We start from the raw sequence: 24,905 nt of genomic DNA, 5'->3' as shown, positions 1-24,905 counted from the left end.
CAATAAATGATCCTTACACCAAAAACAGCACCCTTAGGGCACAAGCCTAACCAGGTCTACTCAGAAGTAAGTCCTATTGTGTTCAATGGGACTTACTCTCAGGAAAGTGAGGTTAGGATTGCAGCCTTGGTGAGTCACGGACAAACACATATACACAGTTAGACTTTAAAACAACCTGTAGCTGCAAAAAATGGCTTAAGCAAGAAAACAGAAGCAACAGATTCAAGAGTTTACAAAGTCATAAAAATAGCTGCAATACTCACTCTTGTCATGATCTAAGTAGGTTTGGGTCAGGTCCTATCCATCTCAGTGATCAAAAATTCATTGAAAAGCAATCCTGCATCCTCCAAATATTGTGGTCTCTCCAGAAGGCTCAGAAATGATGGAGAACGGGAACTCAAGAAATCCAGGTGAGCAAGGTGAGAGATGGAGGTGGAAGTTACTGTGCTCGAGGATGCTACTCTTAAGAAAAGGAGAAATCAGAGAACTACATAAGAACATAAGAACATAAGAACAGCCCCACTGGATCAGGCCACAGGCCCATCTAGTCCAGCTTCCTGTATCTCACAGTGGCCCACCAAATGCCCCAGGGAGCACACCAGATAACAAGAGACCTCATCCTGGTGCCCTCCCCTGCATCTGGCATTCTGACATAACCCATTTCTAAAATCAGGAGGTTGCGCATACACATCATGGCTTGTACCCCATATTGGATTTTTCCTCCAGAAACTGGTCCAATCCCTTTTTAAAGGCGTCTAGGCTAGACGCCAGCACCACATCCTGTGGCAAGGAGTTCCACAGACCGACCACACGCTGAGTAAAGAAATATTTTCTTCTGTCTGTCCTAACCCGCCCAACACTCAATTTTAGTCGATGTCCCCTGGTTCTGGTATTATGTGAGAGTGTAAAGAGCATCTCCCTATCCACTCTGTCCATTCCCTGCATAATTTTGTATGTCTCAATCATGTCCCCCCTCAGGCGTCTCTTTTCTAGGCTGAAGAGGCCCAAACTCCGTAGCCTTTCCTCATAAGGAAGCTGCCCCAGCCCCGTAATCATCTTAGTTGCTCTCTTTTGCACCTTTTCCATTTCCACTATGTCTTTTTTGAGATGCGGCGACCAGAACTGGACACAATACTCCAGGTGTGGCCTTACCATAGATTTGTACAACGGCATTATAATACTAGCTGTTTTTTTCTCAATACCCTTCCTAATGATCCCAAGCATAGAATTGGCCTTCTTCACTGCCGCCGCACATTGGGTCGACACTTTCATCGACCTGTCCACCACCACCCCAAGATCTCTCTCCTGATCTGTCACAGACAGCTCAGAACCAATCAGCCTATATCTAAAGTTTTGATTTTTTGCCCCAATGTGCATGACTTTACACTTACTGACATTGAAGTGCATCTGCCATTTTGCTGCCTATTCTGCCAGTCTGGAGAGATCCTTCTGGAGCTCCTCAGAATCACTTCTGGTCTTCACCACTCGGAAAAGTTTGGTGTCGTCTGCAAACTTAGCCACTTCACTGCTCAACCCTGTCTCCAGGTCATTTATGAAGAGGTTGAAAAGCACCAGTCCCAGGACAGATCCTTGGGGCACACCGCTTAGTCAAGAGATCTGCAACTTCGTTCTTCAATTCTTCATTCTTCAATTCCTTAATAACTCTTGGGTGGATGCCATCAGGGCCTGGTGACTTATTGATCTTTAATTTATCAATGAGGTCTGAAACATCATCTCTTTTAACCTCTATCTGACTTAACTCCTCGGTTAGGAGGGGCCGTTCGGGCAGCAGTATCTGCCCAAGATCTTCTGCCGTGAAGACAGATGCAAAGAACTCATTTAATTTCTCTGCCATCTCTAAGTCTCCTTTTATCTCCCCTTTCCCTCCCTCACCATCCAGAGGGCCAACCGCTTCTCTGGCGGGTTTCCTGCTTCTAACATATTTGAAGAAGCTTTTATTATTCCCCTTAATGTTGCCGGCCATGCGTTCCTCATAGTCTCGCTTGGCCTCCAGTATCACCTTCTTACATTTCTTTTGCCACAGTTTATGTTCCTTTTTATTCTCCTCATTAGGGCAAGTCTTCCATTTATGGAAGGAAGCTTCCTTGCCCTTCACAGCCTCTCTAACTTGGCTGGTTAGCCATGCGGGCACCCTCCTGGATTTAGTGAAACCCTTCTTTCTTTGTGGTATACACCTCTGCTGGGCCTCTATTACTGTTGTTTTAAGCAGCCTCCATGCACTCTGGAGAGATTGGACTCTTTTTACCCTCCCTTTCAACCTCCTTCTAACCAGCCTCCTCATTTGAGGGAAGTCCGCCCGTCGGAAGTCAAGGGTTTTTGTGAGAGATTTGCCTGGTATTCTTCCCCCAACGTGCACGTCAAAACGGATCGCAGCATGATCACTGTTCCCCAATGGCTCAGGAACGTTTACATCTCTAACCAGGTCCTGCGTACCACATAATATTAAATCCAGAGTCACCTGTCCTCTGGTGGGCTCCGTGACTAGCTGATCTAAGCCACAGTCATTTAGCACGTCAAGAAATCCGGTTTCCTTATCGTGACCAGAACACAAATTGACCCAGTCAATATGAGGATAATTGAAGTCCCCCATGATTACAACCCTGTCCCTCCTTGTCACCTCCCTGATCTGTTTCCTCATTTCAAGGTCCCCATCAGATTTCTGGTCTGGAGGACAATAGCATGCCCCCAGTATTACATCGCTGCACAAGCCTGGTAATTTAACCCACAGAGATTCTACGGTGGAGTCGGACCCACCTTCAATCTCTACTTTGCTGGATTCTATCCCTTCCTTAACATAAAGGGCCACCCCACCTCCAACACGCCCCTGCCTGTCCCTCCTGTAGAGTTTATAGCCCGGGATTGCGGTATCCCACTGATTCTCCGCATTCCACCAGGTTTCCGTTATGCCCACTATGTCAATATTTTCCCTTGTCACCAGACATTCCAGTTCTCCCACCTTTGCTCGTAGACTTCGGGCATTCGCATAAAAGCATTTGTACACAGAATGCCCCAGGATGCGCTGCTTATTCGCTCCTTTGTCTCCGCATCCTCTCATTGTGCCAAACCGTCTATCACATCCCATCACACTACCTTTCCCAATTTCTTCTCCTACTCTGCCTTTGTCTTGTTGTTCTCTAACCTCCCCATCCTCATCCCATAGGGATGAGGAGTCCTGAACCTGATGCCCCTCGGCTCCTGTCGGCCTTCCCCCAGGGATCAGTTTAAAAGCTGCTCTGCCACCTTTTTAATGTTATGCGCCAGCAGTCTGGTTCCATTCTGGTTCAAGTGGAGCCCGTCCCTCTTGTACAGGCCCTGCTTGTCCCAAAACATTCCCCAGTGCCTAACGAATCTAAACCCCTCCTTCCTACACCACCGTCTCATCCACGCATTGAGACCCCTGATCTCCGCCTGCCTAGCTGGCCCTGCACGTGGTACAGGTAGCACTTCAGAGAACGCTACCTTTGAGGTCCTGGCTTTCAGCTTCCTGCCTGAAAGCCTAAATTTGGCCTCCAGGACCTCCCAGCTACACTTGCCCACGTCGTTGGTGCCGACATGCACCACAGCCGCTACCTCTCCCCCAGCACTGTCTACTAGCCTGTCTAGACGAGAAGTGAGGTCCGCAACCTTCGTACCAGGCAGGCAAGTCACCATGCGGTCCTCACATCCATCGCAAACCCCCCTCTCTATGTTTCTAATAATCGAATCCCCCACTACAAGAAGCCCCCGACACCCCTCCCACCGAGGAGTATCCCGAGTGCACTCGGATATGGGCCCATCCCCTGGAGAAGGGGAACTAGAATAAGACTAAGGACGCAATCCTAACCAACCAACGCAATCCCAGTACTGACCTAGCCACAATGCAGCCCCAAGGTAAGGTAACACACCTGCCCCTACCTTGAGGAGGCCCCCTTGACAGCCTTCCACTGCAAGATGCACAATGGCACAGCTATGTCAGTGCTGGAAGGTTGGTTAGGATTGAGCCCTTAGTTTCTCCATATAAGGATGGAAAGGGAGAATTAGAGTGAGAAGACTCTCACCCCAGTATCTTTCACAACTCTGGAAAATGGGAGGAGGACGCCCTTTAAGGTTCCCTGGATATTATCCTCCTGCAATCTGAGGACCTTGGATTTCTCACCCTGTGTATTCATAGTCTTTTCTAAAGGCCTTTTGCTCTTTTTCTGAAGTTGATGAAGATGTCAGCATGCTGGATGGTGCTGGCTGCTGTTCAGTCCCCAATGGGATAATTAGAAATGAAAGAGATTTTGAAGTTCTTGTAAACAGTAGAACATTAGAGGGCCTGTTTGCTTTTATTCAAGTGCTTTTTCTCCTTGCAAGAAGAACCAACATCAGCAGAACTTCATGCAGTTCTTTTATGCAGCCCAGTTCTATGTCGACCTCTACCATTGGTATGAGTACACACACTGTCACAAATGTCACAAATTATGCAGGGGATGGACAGAGTGGATAGGGAGATGCTCTTTACACTCTCACATAATACCAGAACCAGGGGACATCCACTAAAATTGAGTGTTGGGCGGGTTAGGACAGACAAAAGAAAATATTTCTTTACTCAGCGTGTGGTCGGTCTGTGGAACTCCTTGCCACAGGATGTGGTGCTGGCGTCTAGCCTAGACGCCTTTAAAAGGGGATTGGATGAGTTTCTGGAGGAAAAATCCATTATGGGGTACAAGCCATGATGTGTATGCGCAACCTCCTGATTTTAGGAATGGGTTAAGTCAGAATGCCAGATGTAGGGGAGAGCACCAGGATGAGGTCTCTTGTTATCTGGTGTGCTCCCTGGGGCATTTGGTGGGCCGCTGTGAGATACAGGAAGCTGGACTAGATGGGCCTATGGCCTGATCCAGTGGGGCTGTTCTTATGTTCTTATGTTCTTATGTGCTATATAACCTGTTGCGCCAGCACACAGGCCCGTCCTACCAGCAGAAAGACTTTACCCTGGTCTCCCACTACCATTTGGAGACCAGCGCCTGCTGGAAAAGGACAGTGGGAGGGCGGGAGGGCATGGGAAGGGCAAAACCGGGTTGGGGATGTGTTGTTTCTGGGCTGGGGGAGGGCAGGGAAAAGAACTGCTCAGGCCTTTGGAGGAGGGTGGGGATGGCAGAGGAGGCCTCCACCATATCCTATCCCCCTTCCAAATCTGAAGGCCTAACACAGGGCATCCCAGATTTATGCAAGGTATGGAATTGGTGTGGATCCAAGCAGCCCCACTGAGGCTACTGGGGCTTTACCCAGGGTAAGGAATGAAGGTACCCCCGTACTTTGGGGAAACCTTCAGTAGCCACAGTTCTCCTGCTGGATACAGCAGAGGCTGCACCAGTTCCATTGCATGACATCACAGGAATTTAGTTTGAACTGGCCTATTAATCTGTATCCCAACTGTCCTGCACACCACTGCAGCAGTCCCCATACATACATGGGGAAAATCGTGCTGATGAGTTAGTTTGAATCTTTTTTTTTACATCACAAAAAGTAAAGCAGATGTAGGGCGCTATCCTAAACCCTTATGTCAGTGCTTCCCATCACTGGCATGGCAGTGCCAATGGGACACGTGCTGCATCCTGCAGTTGGGTGTCACTCATGGAGTTCTCCTCAAAGTAAGGGAATGTTTGTTCCCTTACCTCAGAGCTGCATTGCCCTTATGTCAATGCTGGAAAGCACTGACATAAGGGATTAGGATTGCACCAGTAGTATCTTTATATGACCCTCTATATATAATCCTCACTCAATCCATGATCCTTTCATTTCATCCATTGTGAAAGCTGATCCCATGCTTCTAAGCCTGGGATTGGGGATTGTTTGGCCAGACCAGGAATGTGAAATTCCTCCCATGTGGACCTCTAATTTTGCGGGTAGTGCAGGTTCAAAGGCAGGAGCATGACCATTCGTGTGCACCTTGAGGTCAGCGAAGGCAGGGCTGAACCACCCTTCAGTGGCCTAACAGTATGAGGGGTTGGATGGGTTGTCCCTAACCTAGATTGCAGAAGCTGCCTGCAAGGCTCAGTGACATGGAGTGGCCCTACAAGGTTCTGCAGCCTCAGCCCCTGTGTGAGGTTTTCAAGGATGACCTGGCACAGCCTGAACAGGGGTGTGGCTTGGAATCAGGTGGTGAGACTCAGCCCTGGGGCCAGGTGTATTCAGGCACCTCTCATAAGATCCAGCCTCCGCACTAGAGTTCATTAGCTGCATTAAGAGCTGCAGGTCTCATGATTTCTACATATCCTTATATCTATTTGCTAATTGATAAAGTGGCCCATTCTCCCGTACCTGTTGTCTCGAGTGCTCATTGGGAGGTGCACAAAGTCTGTGGTCCAATCTTGGCATGGACCAAAATGTCAGGACCCTTGACAGCACTTCCTTCCTTACCTCTTGCAGGCCTTTTGATTGCCCCTGCCCCAAACATAGTATGCAGCGCAGGCATCCAATGTGTGGCTCCATACTTCACTTTGGTGGGGTGGGTGGGAATCTGATTGGGTTGTTATGTAAATATTGGTTCTCCTTTGAGTACTGATCCTCTCCCCCCCAGTCCGTTTCTACTTCTTTATTTAGAAAAAGATCTGAAAAAGCAAAGATACCACTCTGCATACAAAAGGCAGACAAGTTAGAGCAGGGACTTCAAACTCCTCAAACTCTTTTCATACGAAGGGCTGGTTAGCATTCATGGTACCTACTGAGGGCTGGAGGTGACATCACTAAGCATAAAGTGACATCATGAAGCAGAAGAAATCCAGAAACAAGCACTTGGTTCTCACAAAGAAACTCATTACACAGAGAGACAGAAGAGAAAGTACAAATCTTGGTCATGTTTTCAAGGTATGAGAGAATCCAATTATAAAGCTGGGAGAACCCAGTTTATAGAATAAATTGCTTCTGGGGGCCGCATTCAGCCTGCGGGCCTTATGTTTGACACCCCTGAGTTAGAGCAATAACGTTTATGGGTGTGGGAATGGGTGTGAGAGATGGACAATAAGAATGGCTGACTGAAGAATTGTGGGGTTGGAGAAAATTGTTACATATACCCAGGGCTTTTTTTATAATGGAACACACCTGAACGGCGTTCCGGCAACTTTTTTTTCCCTCCTCCCTGCCCCACTTTTTTCCGTGCCTGCACCACCCCGCCCCTCCTCCCCTCCTCCCTGCCCCCACCTTTTTTCCCTGCATGCACCACCCTGCCCCGCACTGCTGGCTAGAGAGGGATTTGAACCTCCAACCTTGTGCTCCACAGCCCAGCACTCTCTCCATTGGGCTATAGGAAAGCCTATTGTTAGAGTGTTCAGAACTAATATATAAGATCTTGAGCCCAGCTAGTGGCCATCAGTGCCTCAAGTATTAGTTCCAAACACCTTGAGCCTAAAAGCTCTTATGGCTAGGGGTTCAAATCCCTACGAGGATTTTTTTTTTTTTTTTTAGGTGGGAAGGTGCTCCATGGCTGCAAAATATAAAGGTTGGTTGCTAGTTGCCAAAAGGGGGGCCAGTTGAGGCTGCAAAACTCCTCAAAGTTCAGTCCCAGGCAGGCTTTTTTTGACCTTTTTTTTTTTTAAAGTCCCAGGTAGGACTTAACCCACAGTTAAGCTCCTGGAGTGAGCTGCCTGCTGGAGGCTGTGGGTTAAGTCCTACCTGGGACTTAAAAAAAAAAAAGTCAAAAAGAGCCTGCCTGGGACTGAACTTTGAGGAGTATATTAGTTCTGAACACTTTAACAATAGGCTTTCCTATAGCCCAATGGAGAGAGTTTCCTATAGCCCAATGGAGCACCTCCCCACCTAAAAAAAATGGGGTGTTTCACTCCAGCTGTGGCAGGAGTGCTTTTGCTATCAGAGAGCTCACACGGGATGGGTGTGTGCGTGTGCGTGTGTGCGTGTGTGTGTAAAAAATGGTTTAAAAATAAATAAATAAATAAATAAATAAATAAATAAATAAATAAAAGAAGTTGAGAGTTCCTGCATTTTTTTTTTTACAAAAAAGCACTGCATATACCTTGGACAACCAGAGTAAGCAATTGAGAAGTGCTGGACCATATAAAATTAGATACATCAGTAGAAGCCAAAATTGCAAGACTACACTTTGGCCATGTCGTGTGCAAATCCACTAGAGAAGTCAATGATGTTAGGAATGGTCAGTGGAACAAGAAGGAGGGGCAGGCAAAGAACATGCTGGTTCGACACTGTCAGGCCTTTGACATCCCAGGCCCTGAATTGTTGTAAGCCAGGATGTGGCAGGAGGGGCCTTGATGTCCAGGCCCAGTGAACAAATGTAAACATTGGGACTGCAGCACTGTTATTGTAATCAGTTGCACCTGTATTAGGTGGGAGTCATGTGACTCTGGGATGTGTGTGCAGAGTCACATAGGCTGTGGTGGAGTGGTGCAATGCACCACTGGACAGCCAATCAGAGTGGGTCACAAGATTGTCTTGTGACTATGAGGTCACCCTACTCTGATTGGCTGGCCCCGGTACATATGGGGGTGAGAACAGACACCAAATGTGGGTTTGCTGTGGTGGAGTTCAGTGTGTCGTGCTGCTGGTTTGTGTTCTGCCTTGGACTGCCTTATCATGACTGTGCCGTGCTGTGTCCCTGACTTCTGGTCCGTTTGACTGACAACTCTTCCGCCTGCTCCTTTTACCAATACATGCTTCTGCAACAAACAAGCCTGGGTCTGTGTCGTTGGCTCTGTTTGGGATTGTCCGCTTCCTGTGCTACCTCCCTACGCTCCCGTGCCACTCTACTACCGGGAAGGCAAGGGTCATCCTCCCCTGCCATCCTGACAGACACTATCAACACAGATGCAAAGATTAACATCCTACAATCGAAAGAAGTTGTGCTTGACATAAGAACATAAGAATAGCCCCACTAGATCAGGCTATAGGCCCATCTAGTCCAGCTTCCTGTATCTCACAGCGGCCCACCAAATGCCCCAGAGAGCACACCAGATAACCTCATCCTGGTGCTCTCCCTTGCACTAGCATTCTGACATAGCCCATTTTTAAAATCAGGAGGTTGCGCATACACATCATGTCTTGTAGCCCGTAATGGATTTTTCCTCCAGAAACTTGTCCAATCCCCTTTTAAAGGCAACCAGACCAGATGCCATCACCACATCCTGTGGCAAGGAGTTCCACAGACCAACCACACGCTGAGTAAAGAAATATTTTCTTTTGTCTGTTCTAACTCTCTCAACACTCAATTTTAGTGGATGTCCCCTGGTTCTGGTGTTATGTGAGAGTGTAAAGGTGAAAGTGAGAGTGACAAGGGGGCATGGAGAGTTCTTGCCAACAAAGTCGTCAAGAGTTGGGCATGACACAATGGATAAAACAGCAACAATATTTAGAATGGATCCATTACTGCTTTCATCATTGATCATTGCATTTTGCCCAGGATGAACTCAAGGAAGAACAGAGTACCACTAAAATAGTGTCCCTCCCAAGTCCTGGGAAGAGCTTCCACAATCAAGTGAAATAAAACTACACACATTTACTCCCTATAAGGCAGTAGGAGGAGCTGACATTTGTCATTCAACTTTCTCATGGCTCCCTTCATCTCTTGGTTCCTCAGAGTATAGATGAGGGGGTTGAGGGCAGGGGTGACCACCATGTAGAACACAGAAGCCATTTTGTCCACCTGAGAGTTGGAGAAAGGCTTAAGATACACAAAAACAACAGGCCCGTAAAGGAGGCCAACTACCGTCAGGTGGGAGCTGCAGGTAGACAGAGCCTTCCTACCACCCTTCCCAAAGCAGCCACAGAAGGAGGCCAGGATGATGACATATGAAACCAGCAAGGTCAGGCAGTTAGGTAGAGTTATCAGGCCACCACTGACCAGCATGAATTTCTCAACCACATAGATTTCTGCACAGGCCAGCTTGATTACCTGTGGGATGTCACAGAAGAAATTGTCCAGCTCATTCGGTCCACAGAATGGTAGCTTGGCTATGACCACCATCTGGACAGTGGAATGAATGAAGGCTCCTGTCCAGCAAAATATCAGTAGACTGAAGCAGCGTTGCCAGTCCATGATGGCTGTATATCTCAGTGGCTGGCAAATGGCCACGTAACGGTCGTAGGCCATGAGAGTGAGGACAAACATCTCTGCACCCCCAAAGAGGTGAAGACCAAACAGCTGGGCCATACAACCACCATAGGAGATGACAGAACCACTGTTCAAGAGGTTGGTCACTAACTTTGGGGCAGCCACTGAACCCAGAGACATGTCAATAATGGACAGATTGGCAAGGAAGAAATACATTGGGGCTTGATGGAGCTTGGCTCAGACCACACACTCACCATAATTAGGAAGTTTCCCAGAAGGGCGGTAGTGTGGCAGGCCAAGACCAGCACCAAAAGAGAGAGCTGTGCAGTGTGGGATCAGGAGAAGCCCATCCATTTATGTTGATGTTTGGTTCTGGTGCAGGTATAAAAATATCGAGTAAGTGAACAATATTCCAACCTGTACACAAATAGCCCAATTTTAATCATTTTATTCCAGTAATGTGTAAGCTGTCTTTCAATATGCTGTGCCTCCCCCCCCTCCAGAATTATGAATAAAATCAAGAAGTTTTCGTTCTTCTTTCTTTAGTTCTCAACTTCTAGACTCTTCTCCTTGTTACAACATACAAACAATGGTTTCAAGCCAATATTCATTGTTGTGTGTGCATGTCAAAATGGAACGATAATAAACTTGTGTTAAAATAATTGAATTATTAGATCAATTAGTTTTATTTGCATCTCGTTGCTTATCAGGACCAATTTCATTATTTCTATTTCTCTCTTTCTTTACATTTTTATCTTTTTATCCCCACGTTTCCAATATGGGCAACCCAATCCTATCCAGTACTGGCACAGCGGATTTGCCAGGCCACACTGTAACCGGCGTGGATTTGGGCAGGCAGGAGGTCTCAGGGTAATAACACTTGTTCCCTTACCCTCGCCAGCTCAATGGGGCTAGTTGGATCCGTTGAGCTGGTGCAGAACTAAGTAGCCCTGTGTAATGCTGGGAAACCGAGGATAGGGGTTAGAATGTAGCAGAGACCATCCTCACCCCCGCCCGGGCCTGATCTTCCCCACCATTTCACTCTCCCCCACTCTAAAACACCCCTTCCCTGTCTCTCCCCCACATCCCAGCCACCTAGGCAAGCTGTTCAGGGGCATCCAGTGCCCATGGGATGGCTCAGGACTTACCCTTGACAGCACTTATTCGCTGGCTGCAAAAAAAGTGCTAAGCAACACCCAGCGCTGTGACAGCGCTACAGCCCCAGTGCCAGTGGAGCCCGGCAGCAGGATCATGCTCGAAGGGAGAACAAGGTGGTCAAAAATTGAATGAAAGCAACACAATAAAAACAAATGCTAACAACTCAAAACTGTGAGCAAGAATACAGTGAACAGAGTGGTAAATAACAGGCTGGTAATTATTCCAAAATAATCAGATACTAATTCACTTCCCCAGAAGAGATGCCCACCTTTGGAAATCTAAAGAAACAATACTTCGGTCCCTTTCCCAACTTTTGAACTTTCAGGTTGCTCATTCGGATATAAAGTTCTTTTATTTCTTACCCACCCAGTCAACGTATAAAAGACTTTTCCTTGACTTCTGCTCAGCAAGTGTGCCCCAGCAGATATTTCACGCAGCACAAAGGCTCAGAAGATTTGATATCCTTCCTCAGCGTGTTTTTAAAGAGCTAGGCATCAGATCATTAATCAGGAAAAAAGCTAAGCGTGCAGAAGTCAACATCACTGGGGAGACAGATATGCCAACAACAGGCAATTCAGATCTTCATGGTATAGCACCTGCAAGACAAGCTACTGTGAAGGATAGATATCAAGTACATGGGCGTGATGAACTGGAGGATCTGAAGATAAGATTGGATAGCCTCTTAGAACAAAGTAGACAACCCATCCATGGACATGAAGGAAAAGATCTGGTATCTGAGATGACAAGTGAGGCGAGTGAGCCGATGGAGTCTGATATCTCAATAGGACTGAGTCCACCATCTAAAAAGCTGTCAAATTCTATTATAAAAGCTGCTAATATGGTCCAAGACTCTATGGCAAAGGAAATGTTCTTTGGAAAACCGCAAGGGAACTTTAGTCTCCCTTTAACAACCAAAGTGGGAGAAATGACTAATCGTCCAGGACTGCTGCTGGTTCCAGACCCTCACTTCAACAACGTAACAGCTCTTCTTGCCCCAGATTTGCTTCATTCACCATACAACTCACAGCCTCTAAATGAGGGGGTAGATTAAGAACATGCCAAAGAACATTCTTTAAGGACTCTTCTGCCCAGCTCTGAAGAGCTTTCAATCTCTGATAATGCCCCTCAAGGTTTGTCCTCTGACCCCTCACAAATAATGAAGCCATTTGCAAAATCTGATTCTTTCAACTGTAATATAAGCTCCCAGCTTGCCTCAACTGGATGTGGATGAGGTCAAGCTGACTAGGGAGGCCCTGGAGGCATTCAGAGTCTTACCTCATCAGGAACAACGACAGACTATACAGAAAGTGGAAATGCTCTGGAAGGAGCTGTCAGATATGATGCAGACCACACATCCCCCTATTTCATGTGAGAGCACATCTTCTCCACGGGACTCTCCAATGGTTTCTTGAGACATAGATCCTTCTCTGAGGGTGACCTATCAGACTGAGATGTATCAGGAGTCCCCAGTCAGGGGAAGCATGCCTTACTCCCCCTCTCTTGGGGGCTCTCCCTCTACAGTGCCACCTCCTGTTGGCTCAGCCTGGGCTTTTGAGTGTGAGAAACAGCCTTTTAACCATCTGCTTCCTCCACCAAAAGAGGCCATCGCTAGCGAACACTGCTGTTTAGATGATAAAATGGAGGGTGTGGTGATGGAGATGCCCATTACACCTATTCAAATTAAACAGCAACCTGCCTCTACTGCTTTAGAGGAACCCATGGCACAACCCTCTTAGCTTTCAACAGTGGATATCCTACCAAGCCAACAACCATTGATCCATCCTGTTCCTGATGGAACTCTAGCCATAGCAGCAACAGGCAATGCTCTAGAAGAGACAAATCTGCTGGATCGATTGGAAACCAAGCTAAGTTTGCCGGAGATCATTATGCTTGAGCCAGAGCCACAACCACCTGCCTCAAGCATGCAGAGGGGCTCAGAAATTCAAATTCCCTTAATTCCATCAGACTGACTGCTTCCACATCGACTCCCTGAAGCCCTCCAAGGTCAACTGAAAATCCTGTCTTGGAATATTGCTGGCTGGTCAGCAAAGTCATGGGAGAAAGTGCTAGATGAAATCCTAAGGGATAGAGATGTTATATTGCTACAGGAAACATGGGCTACCTTACCCATTGAGTTTGAAGGGTTCTCCGTAACATCTCTCCCAGCGCGGAAGAGCGCAGCGAAAGGTCATCCTGCTGGCGGTCTCGCCATATTAGTGAAACCAGTTTTTAAGCATGAGTTGTTGTTTATGGCCGATAGCTATTGTAAAATCCAGGCAATTAAGCTGAGGTTGCCACACCAAAGCCTTATGGTTATAAATGTGTACATGCCACCTGTCAACGACAAAGCGGCAACCGAAAAGCAATGGGTATATTTTAGTGGCATATTTAATGAATTGATTGGCAAATTTCTTTCTCTCATGCCAATAATTTCTGCGGATTTTAATTCCAGGGTGGGACACAATAACGACATCTTCCATCACATCTTACATCTGCCTATTGATATGACCTTACCAGAGCTCTGTCTCTTTGGAAGGCAGTCGGAAGACAGAACAATTAATGAGGCTGGGCTTCTTTTGGCTAAATTCTGTATTACCAACGGCCTCACTTGGTTAAATGGCCTAGATTATCTGGGGGACAAAGGAGAGTATACCCATATCTCAACCAGAGGTATGAGTGTTATTGACTACATTCTGGTTCCCTTTTATTTTCTCCCACAGATAGTGAATTTTAGAGTTGGATACCCACAGTCTAGTGACCATTTACCCTTAATATGTGATTTGGCCTACTCCTCAGATTGCCACCACAATTCCCACTCTCAGGTGGAGGACGGTCACCCTGACATAATTAAAAGAATTAAATGGGATGCAGCCACTAAAGAGTCCTTTCGTGCACTACTACAAACTGAGGACATGGTCCAGTTGTCTACTTTAGATCCAGATAACCAACTAGGGATTGTGACCTTATTCGAGGTTTTAATATCAACTCTCCAGAACAAACTGGGCTGGATACCTCCACCTCAAAAAACAGAGGGCGGGAGAAAGAATTTTGCCAAGCTTGAGCAGATTTGCTTGACACTGAAGTTTGCTGTATGCAATGCTTACAAAAAATTTCGAGAAACTAATAGTAGATTAAATTTACTACAATATTTTAAGCTGTCTGCCCAACTCAAAGAAGCTATCAAAACCTCGTTACACCACAATGCAACAGCGAGATGGTCACGTTTAATTAAATCTGTGAGATCTAAAAACGTCAAGATTTTTTGGCAAATTATATCAGGCTGTTTCTATAAAAACTCATTTGGTTTCACAGCAATTCCAGCTAAAATGTGGGAAGCACATTTTAAATCCATCTTCTGTGATGAAACTAAACCTATCTCCATTGTTAATATGCCACTCCCACTAGATCTACCTGATTGGTCTGCAGTCTCAGTGGATGAAGCTCTCTCACTCATTAATCAGTTAAAGCTGGGTAAAGCAGCAGGACCAGACTCAATTCCTCCTGATATTTATAAAGAAGCACCAGCGTGGTGGGCCCCAATAATCACAGAACTTTTCACTAGAATTGATAAGTTTGGGGTACTTCCGGACATTTGGACTAGATCTATCTTGGTTCCCATCTTCAAAAAAGGGGATAAAAAACTTCCCCCCAGCCAATCAGCCTCTTAGACCTGGCAGGGAAAATGTACGCCTCCCATTTACTTAAGAAACTTTCTGTCTGGATTTCGGACCATAACATCATAGGCCCAGAGCAAGCAGGTTTTAGGCCAAATAAGTCTGCAATTGATCAGTGTGTGGCACTATCCCACCTAATCTCCAAACAAAGGACTCAAAATAAATCCCGACTATATGTGGCTTTTTTAGATTTAAAGTCGGCCTTTGATTCCATAGATAGAGATAGACTCTGGGATAAACTTGAGAAGATGGGAGTGGACAAAAGGCTATTAATATTAATTCGTGCCCTTCATTTAAACACCTCATGCCAAGTGAAATTATCTCCGAGGGGCGGCCTCTCGGCCCCAATTCCAATCAACAAGGGGGTCAAGCAGGGGTGCATTCTTGCTCCCACCCTGTTCAATCTCTTCATCAATGATCTGGCTCCCTATCTAGCAAACTTTGACGGGCATTCCCCCAAATTAGCTTCAATGGCTATCCCTCTTCTTTTGTATGCTGATGACATGGCCCTGATATCCCGAACTAAAATAGGATTAAGGAGACTGGTTAACGCCTGCATAGAATATTTTACCAACAATGCCCTCCAGCTAAACTATGAAAAGTCCAAGATTGTGGTGTTTGGACACTCTTGGAAACCACAGTCCTGGTTTTTCAATGGTAAATCAATACAACAAGTCAAGGAATTTCAGTATCTTGGTCTCCGGTTTCACTACCGGCTTTTCTGGTCTTCCCATCGTCTTACAGTAATCAACTCATCCAAACTAGCTGTTCAGGCTATTACTCGTTTTTTCTTCTCTTGGGGTAACTCATTCATTCCAGCTGCTCTCCAGGCTTTTAATGCCAAAGTTACACCTCAAATTTTGTATGGCATTCCTGTTTGGATGCCAGCATTAAATGACTCAATTGAAAAGATCCATTCTAATTTTCTATACAAGATCTTAGGTGTACCGCATTGCATTCCCTTCGCGGCACTTTGCCTGGAGACAGGCCAATATAGGCTGGAGTTTCTAGCTTGGTCCAGTTTCTTAAAATACTGGGCCAAAGTGTGCTTCAGGGCTGACCAAAACCCATTGTTAAAGGGATTATTGACTGACTCGCTGTTGTCTCCTTGCTTAGCTCTATTCAATAAGAAAATTAGACAAATGGATCTCGAGGAAGATCTACAAGCAGCTGCTACACTTGAGGTTTCTATCAGGCTCTTGACAACAAGACTGACATAGAAAGGCAAGAGATTTTGGCTGCAGCACAAAAAAAATGTTCACCCCTAAATTTCCATCTTAACAATACTTTTGGTAAACAACCAAAGTACCTGACCTTCTTAGAGTGCCCCTTTGCAAGGAGGGCTTTTACATTAGCCTGATGCAACGTGTTGCCTTCTAATGACCTACTTGGTAGGTTTAGAAATGCCCCGAAAGAAGAACGAGTTTGCAATTGTGGCCTCAGAGAGGTAGACTCTCTTCCACACATTGTTCTGCGTTGTGCTTTTAATCAAGTGCTCAGAGATCAGCATCTCCCCTCGTTGTCAGGAAACAAAAAAGGTCTCTCTGAGATCACCTCTTTACAACTTTTGCTGGCAGATGAATTCGAATTTGTGACCCTTCCAGTTGCTAAATTTTTACATTTGAGCAACATGAAACGGGCTAAGCTGCTGGTTCTAAGCAACTAGGAGTAACTGTGTAAGCAAATTGTTGTGTTTTAACCCTTATTCTTATCTCTCTTTTAACATATACCTTCATACATGACAGTTTGGAGTTATTAGTTGTAAAACTATATGCCTAATAAAGGTTTGTTGTATGTTGTTGTATATTGTATGTTGTAACAGGCTGGAAAATAGATTTGGGGGTTTTCTTCTTTGCTTCTGCTAAATCTATGAAGAGCAGAATAGGTAGGTTAAGTAATTCATAGCCCAACTCTATTGTTTCCCCCACCATAGCATTCGGCTGCATCAAAACCTGCTGCACTGCATGTTATTGGGGGGGGGGGCAATCAGGAGGCTTTGGAAGGGAAAGGGAAAGTATTTTCCCTTACCCCTTCATAAGCCCCTCCCCCACCAGTGGGTCTCTTTGGACCTCTGCCAGGTCTTTAGTTTGGCTCAAGTTTGAGGAGACAAAAGGTAGGTGTAGGCTTGCTCCAGAAGGGCCACCATATGGCTAGAGGTGGAAGAAAATTCTGATCACAAAATAAAAACACAAAACGCCACTTTCTGCACTCCTCATCGTAGTAAAAAAACAATAAATAAAACTGTATTATTTGTTTTTTTTAATTCATTATGTAATGGGCAGGGTGCATGGCTAATGACTGTGACTGCACCTGCTACCACCTATATCACCTTCCTATGACCCTTTAAAAGTGATTATGATTTATAATTATAATGTTTATTTTGAACAAAAATATACATAACACCATTTTCTGCACTTCTACCATTGGAAAACACTAAAAGCCACACACACACACAAAACTTTTTCTCCCACCTCTACATATGGCACAAGTCACCCATGCTGGCTACCATCCCCTCCTGTCTCTGATATGCCCCTGGCCCTCCCCTCATTTCACCCAGTTATGCCCAATCCTCAATTCACTATGTCCACCCCACCAACTCAGCACCTTTGGCAGGCCTTTGTCTTCCAACCAACACGAGCAGGTCCTCTGTGGCCTCTCCAGCAGTGATCTGGAAGCATGCAGCTATGCTTGCAACTTGGTCACCATTTAGAATGGCAGGAAAGGGAATTCTGCCAACCAGAATGCTAACTGTGGTGGTGACAGCAGGGCATCAAATCAGGCCATCCTAAAAGTTCATGATTGTGAGAAATGCTTCTACAGTAGCTTCTAAGATTCACAGTCCAGTTCTATCCAACTTTCCAGTCCCAATGCAGCCACAATGCAGCTCCAAGGTGAGGGAACCAATGTTCCCTTCCTTTGAAGTGGTCTAATGACTGACCCCACCACCACAGGATGCAGTGCACACCCCATTGGTCCAGTAGAATCAGTGCTGAAAAGTTAGGATTGGGCTGTCTGCTGGTATTTCATGATTCTGAATGAGAGTTGAAATTTTCATGATGCTGAATTATATAGAAAGTCCTCTGGCCTGATTCTGTCCTGGGCTAGTACTGGTCTCCTACACACTGCCTGGGAGACAGCCATCACAAACATGCTGTAAGACTTGTCACAGTGACCAGGAGAAACAAGGCACTGATGCAGAACCCAGCACTGGTAGGTGCTGGGCCTTCATGCCGCTCAGAAGACCAGCAGTAGCCTGCAGCAGGAAGTTCCACACCTCTCATGCTCATGCTGTAGCACATGCTCTGCATTCCATGTACTCTTCAATATCCAAGCATAGATTAAAGGGAACTGGAGGCACCTGGGATGTTTGGGCTGTTCAGCCAAGGCAGGTAGGATTTTCCTGTAAGCCTCTACTGGGTACGGTCACGGATGGACTTGGATCCACTGTTGCAATGCAGCTGGGCTGAGCAAGAAGCGAGACAGCATTTTCAGTTTAGTTTGTCTAAGCCCAAGTCCTTTCCATTTGAAAAGGGACTGGCAGCCCAATCCTCTGCATGTCTACTCAGCAGTAAGTCCCATTAGAGTCAATGGGGCTTACTTCCAGGAAAGTGTGGATAGGATTGGGTTGTTAATTGCCTGCAGCGTCAACCATGTATTAACCGTTTTTAAGCTCATTCTTAACAGTGAGGAACCCGGTTGAGACAGGCTGTCCCTCAGTTCTGCCACTATGTTGATTGCCTCTGAACTGAATGTCACAATGTTAGTATGTCTACAGTGGTTTAGCTCGTGGGAGGCAGGCAGTACCATGTGACACACTCAATGACGGTGATACTATGAGTGGCCTAAACTGTGGATACTTTTGTATTTTTGAATCATGCCGTCATGATATATATCCTTCGATGGGTAACTTAATGCAAAATGTAATGAAACAAACCGTGTTATCTGTTTTCTGTCAAACATTCTAGCCAAATAACCAGAAAAGGAAAACGCAACTGCCTTATGTAACAAAAAGTGGATTTCTTAAAATCAAAACCAACCAATGAGACTTGGGGTGCAATCCTAACCAACTTTCCAGCACTGACTTAGCTGTGCCAATGTGGTGTGCATGGCATCCTGCAGTGGGGAGGAAGTCAAAGGGGCCTCTTCAGCATATGGGCATGTTTGTTACCTTACCTTGGGGCTGCATTGCAGCTAGGTCAGTGCTGGAAGGTTGGTTAGGATTGTGCCCTAATTGTTCCAAGAGCAAATGAGGTGTGATAAAACAGCATGGAACCCATAAGTGTTAGTCCGAGTCAGCTCTAATTTCCATGGATCAGAACTCACACTAGCACTCCTATTCTTTTGTGTGTGTCAAGTTTGCCACTTGTTCTTTGTTGGTTAGTAAATTGTTGGGTGACCTGGAAAGTTGCATAGTAAAATAAATAAATAAATAAAGTTAATGGGGGTGACACTAACCGTAGTCATGTCACTAGTGGGACGTTTGGGTGCTGTTAGTCATTGGCTGAGTTGAGGTTAGTTTGTCACTTTTAAGTTATTCACTCTTAAAGTGGACCCCAGAAGCTGGTGGGGACAGGATCACAAAGAAGGGGACATGTGGGGGAGGGGATAACATTGGGGATGGAAAGTTTCTTATCTTGGAAGGACGGAAGATGAGTAGTGGAGCAATAGACTGAAGGATTACTATTGGGGGTTATTAAATGAATTGTGAGTTCTGGTGGAAATGGGAATAGGAGGAGGGGGTGAGAATAACTCTGAGAAAGTTTTACTATGTCAAGTTTATAATAATTACAGATAAAAAATGTTCTCGTGGGTTTTGCTTGCATGCAAGTTCTTTCAGGTCACACGGAATTCCTGCAGCTTGTTGACTAGGAGTGGTTGCAAGTTAATGTGGGGCATTGGGGACTTTGTGTGCTGTTGGTGACTGCCTTAGATGACTTTAAAAGTGGGTTCCAAACATTAATGGTGGACTGCAGGTCTATCCATGGTTATTAACCATTCTGGCTACAGTGAACCTCCAGGTGCAGGGGCAGGATATTACAGAGTACTAGCTGTAGAGACTTTTACCCCCTGCTGCTTGGGGGGGGGGGATGTTCAATGCCTTTATTTTCTGGCATTGATGATTATTCATTTCATGTCATGACTCCTACTGAAAATAATTTTGTCATATACAGGGGGCCGTGTCAAAAATGTATGGGCCCTGGGTGTCCAATGACCTAGCCATGCATCTGCAAGTATAATCAGAGTCTCTGCATTGCCTGAAGGTCAAGGTGGCAGGTTCCAGTGATATCAAAAGAACTCCTGCTCCACAATTGACTCCAGTGTTTTGTTTTTCTTGTCCTCTAATCAGCTTCACCACTTTCTGAGAAACGTTCGCTTCAACAATAACGCAGGCGAAGAAATATTCTTTGAAAATGGGGAATTGGCAACAGGTTTTGATATCTTCAACACAGTCATGTTCCTCATTCACTCTTTCCGTAGATTCAGGGTAGGAAAGATGGACCCCTGGGCTCCTGAAGGAGGAGAGTTTGCCATTAATGGAAGCGTCATTGTGTGGAAACAGAAGTTCGATCAGGTGGGAAGGATCTGAATGCATTTTCTGAGCTACAGTTGCATAGTTGTAGAAGAACTCAGAAGTACTCTTCAGTAGATTCCTGGGAATGCATATTCCTGTACATGATGCACTTACTCTGAAGCAAGCCCTATGGTATTCACTGGGATTTACTCTGGATCTGCCAGCCCTCTGTGGTTATAGTGATGCAAGAGTAACACCTAAATGTGGCTGACTTGTTATAATGTTTATGCTTGTAGACTAGGATGAATAACATGGATAATATACGCCAAACTCTCATATGTGCAGGCATATGTTATCCATGCTCTTTTGTCCCCTTGTTTGTCCATCTCTTCCCATGAATTTTCAGGCTGAATTGATTACGGTGATGAGAAGAGGTTATATGTAAAGGAACTAAAGGAAAACATCTGGGGACTGAAGGATTCTATATGTAGAACAATATTGTAAAGACCCTCATTGGAACTAACTAGGACAGCCCACCTATGTAAACCATCTTGAGTAATATCTGATGAGAAGGGCCTTATATAAATACAGGTGTGCGCCACTTAATGACAGGGACACGTTCCCTGATCCCTGTTATGCGATTAGGTCATTAAGCGAACATTCAGTCCAATCTATTGCCTTTGTTGTGTAAACAGACACCCCCTGCCAGACAGTAGCTAGCTGCACAGGCTACTGGAGACAGATGGCCTCTTCTTTGCATTAAGAGCCTCTCTGTTGTGTAGACAGACACTCTGCTGCAGGCTACGGGAGATGCGATTGCCTCCTTAAGAGCACCTTCATTGTACTTTGACCACCGTCATATATGCGATCAGTCATGAAGTGAACCGTTGTTAAGCGGCACATGCCTGTATAGAAGTAAATCAATACCTATAAGAGGTTAGAGGAGCTCATGAGATGTGTGTCATAACTGTATTCTTGTGCAGAACAAACCAAACCAAATATCACAGCAATGAGAAAACAGTTGATTTCCATGCTAACCCTTTCTCCTTTGGGTTTTTTTGAAGATGCTGCCCCGATCAACATGTACTGAGAGCTGCCATCCTGGACAGACAAAGGTGGTACGCCAGGGGGAGCAGATCTGTTGCTATGATTGTGCTCAGTGCTCTGAAGGGAGGATTTCCAGCCAGCTGGGTAAGTGAAGAAGGTGATGCTCCATCCAATCGGTGTTCCAGAAATTTGTGGAAAGGAGCTGCTCAAAGGTCTTCCAGCCCAATCTTTTCTTTCCCAGCACTCAGAGGAACTGTGGCATCCAGGAACATTTGTCCCCTTTCCCTGAGGAATGTCTCCGGCCCCGCGATGGGGCTTCTCATGTTTGCACCAGCTATTTTGCTGGCACCGATGTGAGAACCTTCATGCCAAGCTATTAGGTCGGACACAGAGGATAGGATCTGGCGGAGGAGGCCTCAGAGATCATTATGCCTTGAAGAAACAGGCTGATGGCCAAGATGGGAGAAATAGTCAACGTGATACAGTGCTGGTTCTGACATATCATGAGAGCTTTATTGTAGCATCCTGGTGAACTGAATGAGCTAAGAATCTGGATTTGCCTGGTGAGATTCTCCATTTACGTAAGACATTCCCTCTCTGCCTTAGCTGCAAGTGGGCATACTAATAATTATTGAAACAACAGCACAATCCCATGCATGTATATGCAAAAGTACCATTAAGCTCAATGTGATGTGCTCCCAGGGAAGTGTTTATAGGATGTCAATATGTTCCATTGAATTCAGTGGGACTTATTTCTGAGTAGTCATGCACAGGGTGATGTGAGAGCAGCAGTTCACAAACATTTTGGTTTCTGGAACCCTTTACCCTCCTAAAAGGAGTCTCTGCATGTGTAGTGTCTCGGGTAGCCCCTGAGCACCTGTGCATTTACAGAGTGCTGCAGCACCAAATGCCTTGCAGACATTTGAAAAGCTTTCTCAATGCAATCATCTTCCTGGTAATTATCTAAATCATTGCCTTCCATTAGAGAACTCCCAGGGATAATCTGAAGCTACTTGCAACATTCATAACAAATACAGTGGACTGTACCTCGGGAGCTGAGGATAAAATGTTCATTTAAGCTTTTGAAAAGCCAGCTGCACGAGGCAGATGTCGGGTATTCACTGCATACAGCCATGTGTCTGTCGCCTGAGTATGAAGACCTCATGTGAGAAACTTGGCAGTGGGGATTCGCTCAGCCCCTCTACGGTCATTTCTCCTCGTGACTGATGATTGTGTTCATAGTGCCTCCTGTGTGGAAGTCACTGGAAATTGGTAGAATGCTGTGGGGCTGAGGTTCAGACATGCTGCTGTTCAGATGGTCAACAGTGCTGCTGCTACTGCTGCCTTATGGTGTCATCAACCACTGCCACTCCAGGGGGCGTTGGCAGAAGAGAAGCTATCAGTCTCCAGACATAACTATTGCTGTCTTTGCCTCTCTCGCAATTGTTCACCAGAAAGATCTCTCTTTTAAACAAACTCCAGATGTGTTTTCCCTGAAAGGAAGGTAAGTTGTGTTGTGGTTTGGATTAAAATTCGGTGTTGTAAATATAGAAAAATTACTCAGGATTACATACTTTGGGACTGGTGGAAATAGGGGCAGAAGTGGTGGCATGAAGTTCAAGTTCACATGTGCAAAAAGACCCAAGCAACTAGAGAACTGGAATGTCAAGATGGACACTAAATATTGTTATTGCTATTATTGTTATTGTTGTTATTAACACTAGGCTAGACCTCTTTCAATGAGCCATGCTCATTATCCTTGTGCGAAGAAGTTTTTTTTTTTGCAGGAAGGAACATAGCATTTGGTTATGTGAGCTGCAGCCGGTGCTCTAAAGTGGTTTTGCTAGTGGGTGTACTTTTAAAGACATGTGGAACAGGAACACACATGGAGGAAAGCTAATAGGCATGCAGGTTCGAGTGTGGTGGTCAATAGCACAACTTAGTGGAATGACACACAAGAGCTCTGGGGCACAATGGTGACAGTGTAACAATAGATCACTTTTATTGTGGGGATAATAATGCAACAGCAAAAATGTGCAGTCAAAATACAAAGCAATACAGTGTATCAAATATTTTCAACCTTTTTCCGCTCATGGCACACTGTCAGGGGTGTAAAATAGTAAAGACTCGCCATGGGTTCTTGGACAAGGCACACCCAGCTGCCAGTTAGAGTGCCCACATCACCCAGGGGCCTAATAAATGACCCTCCCCAAATGTCCAGGGCACACATGCAGACCGTGCGTGGCACACCAATGTGCCACTCACACGGGTTGAAAATCGCTGCAGTGTATTCACTACTCACTCATACAACTCGGCATCATCATAAGCAGTTGCTAGGGCTGCAATCCCATAAACACTGACCACATGTTCATATCATGCCTTGAATGCTTGGGGCTGATCTCAGGCCTCCCTCTTAAAAGATTCCAACCTAGACAAGAGTCCTCGACTCAGATATGTCAAGGAGAACATGATGGAGGTGCTAATGGTGTCATCAACTTGGCTGCAAATGTGAGAAGAAGCTAGAGAGGCTTAGTGAGTCACTGGCCAGGCTTGCCAGCCTTATCTGCATCTGCTATAGCAGTTTGAAGAGTTGCAGGAATCATGGGGCTAGTTTGCCAAGACTACTGGCCCAGTGTGATCCGGGCCTTGTGCTGACTGCACTTCAGCCCAATCCTTCAGCCCAAGGCTTGGGCTGCAGTGGTGCACAGGCCCCCAGCACAAATGACTGGAGCCCCTGAACGCAGAAGGAGTGCAGATCCCATTCCAGAGCAGGTGGGTCAGCAGAGGTGGTGCTCCGAAGAAGGGTCAGGCTGGGAGGCATGTCGCGAGTGAGCCTCAGTGACAGTGGGGATGCCAGTATGCTAAGCCCCCAGACTGGGTCGAATGCAGTCGCTTGGATCTACTCAGATCTATGTCAGCAGCAAAGCTGGTTTCTTAAAAGCCGGAAGAGTTTAAAATGTAGAGGGAAATAGATCAAAAGAGGCAAAATGGATACTTGATTAGAGAGACGCACAGTCCAATTCCATCCCCTGCCACTCTAAAAGGTGGAGGTGCACACTGCATTCTCTGGGGGCAGCTTGAGGTTTCAGGTGATGCACACACACGGTCACCAACCATTCATGATGGTGGCTCCATTGCATGCACTGTCACTGCTTCTGTAGTGGAGAGGGATTCCAGTGGTGGAACACGAGCTCCATCAACAGAAGGTGCCATAGGATTAGGCCTTAGGGCTGCATGGCTATTCACATTGACCTGGAAGTAAGCCCCATTGAACACAATGAGGAGGCATGCATATGGTGGCAAAGTAAAGAATAATACAATCTTAGAGCTGGAAAGGACCTAAAGGGTCATCTAGTCCAAACCCCTGCCTGTAAGCAGGAAATCCTCTTAGAGCATCTCCAAAATAAAACAAAACTGGTTTTTAATGAAACAATCCCTGCACTATAAGGGG

General features: G+C 45.8%; 2 protein-coding genes across 2 annotated transcripts in view; one reads left to right on the top strand and one right to left on the bottom strand.

Moving 5' to 3' along the window:
- LOC136653931 (zinc transporter ZIP2-like) overlaps positions 1–24,905 on the top strand; it is a gene marked incomplete at its 5' end in the record, with an annotated part of 419,271 nt that overhangs the window by 340,009 nt on the left and 54,357 nt on the right. The gene's annotated exons all lie outside the window — the stretch shown is intronic.
- On the bottom strand, positions 9,509–10,279 carry LOC136651199 (olfactory receptor 4Q3-like). The gene has a single exon (XM_066627388.1). It carries the CDS (start codon positions 10,277–10,279, stop codon positions 9,509–9,511), a length of 771 nt encoding a protein of 256 aa, XP_066483485.1.

The sequence above is a fragment of the Tiliqua scincoides genome, chromosome 5 (genome assembly GCF_035046505.1).
Source record: "Tiliqua scincoides isolate rTilSci1 chromosome 5, rTilSci1.hap2, whole genome shotgun sequence".
NCBI lineage: Eukaryota > Metazoa > Chordata > Lepidosauria > Squamata > Scincidae > Tiliqua > Tiliqua scincoides.
Note: the sequence above shows the minus strand (reverse complement) of the source record. Positions and strands in the feature narration are given on the sequence as shown.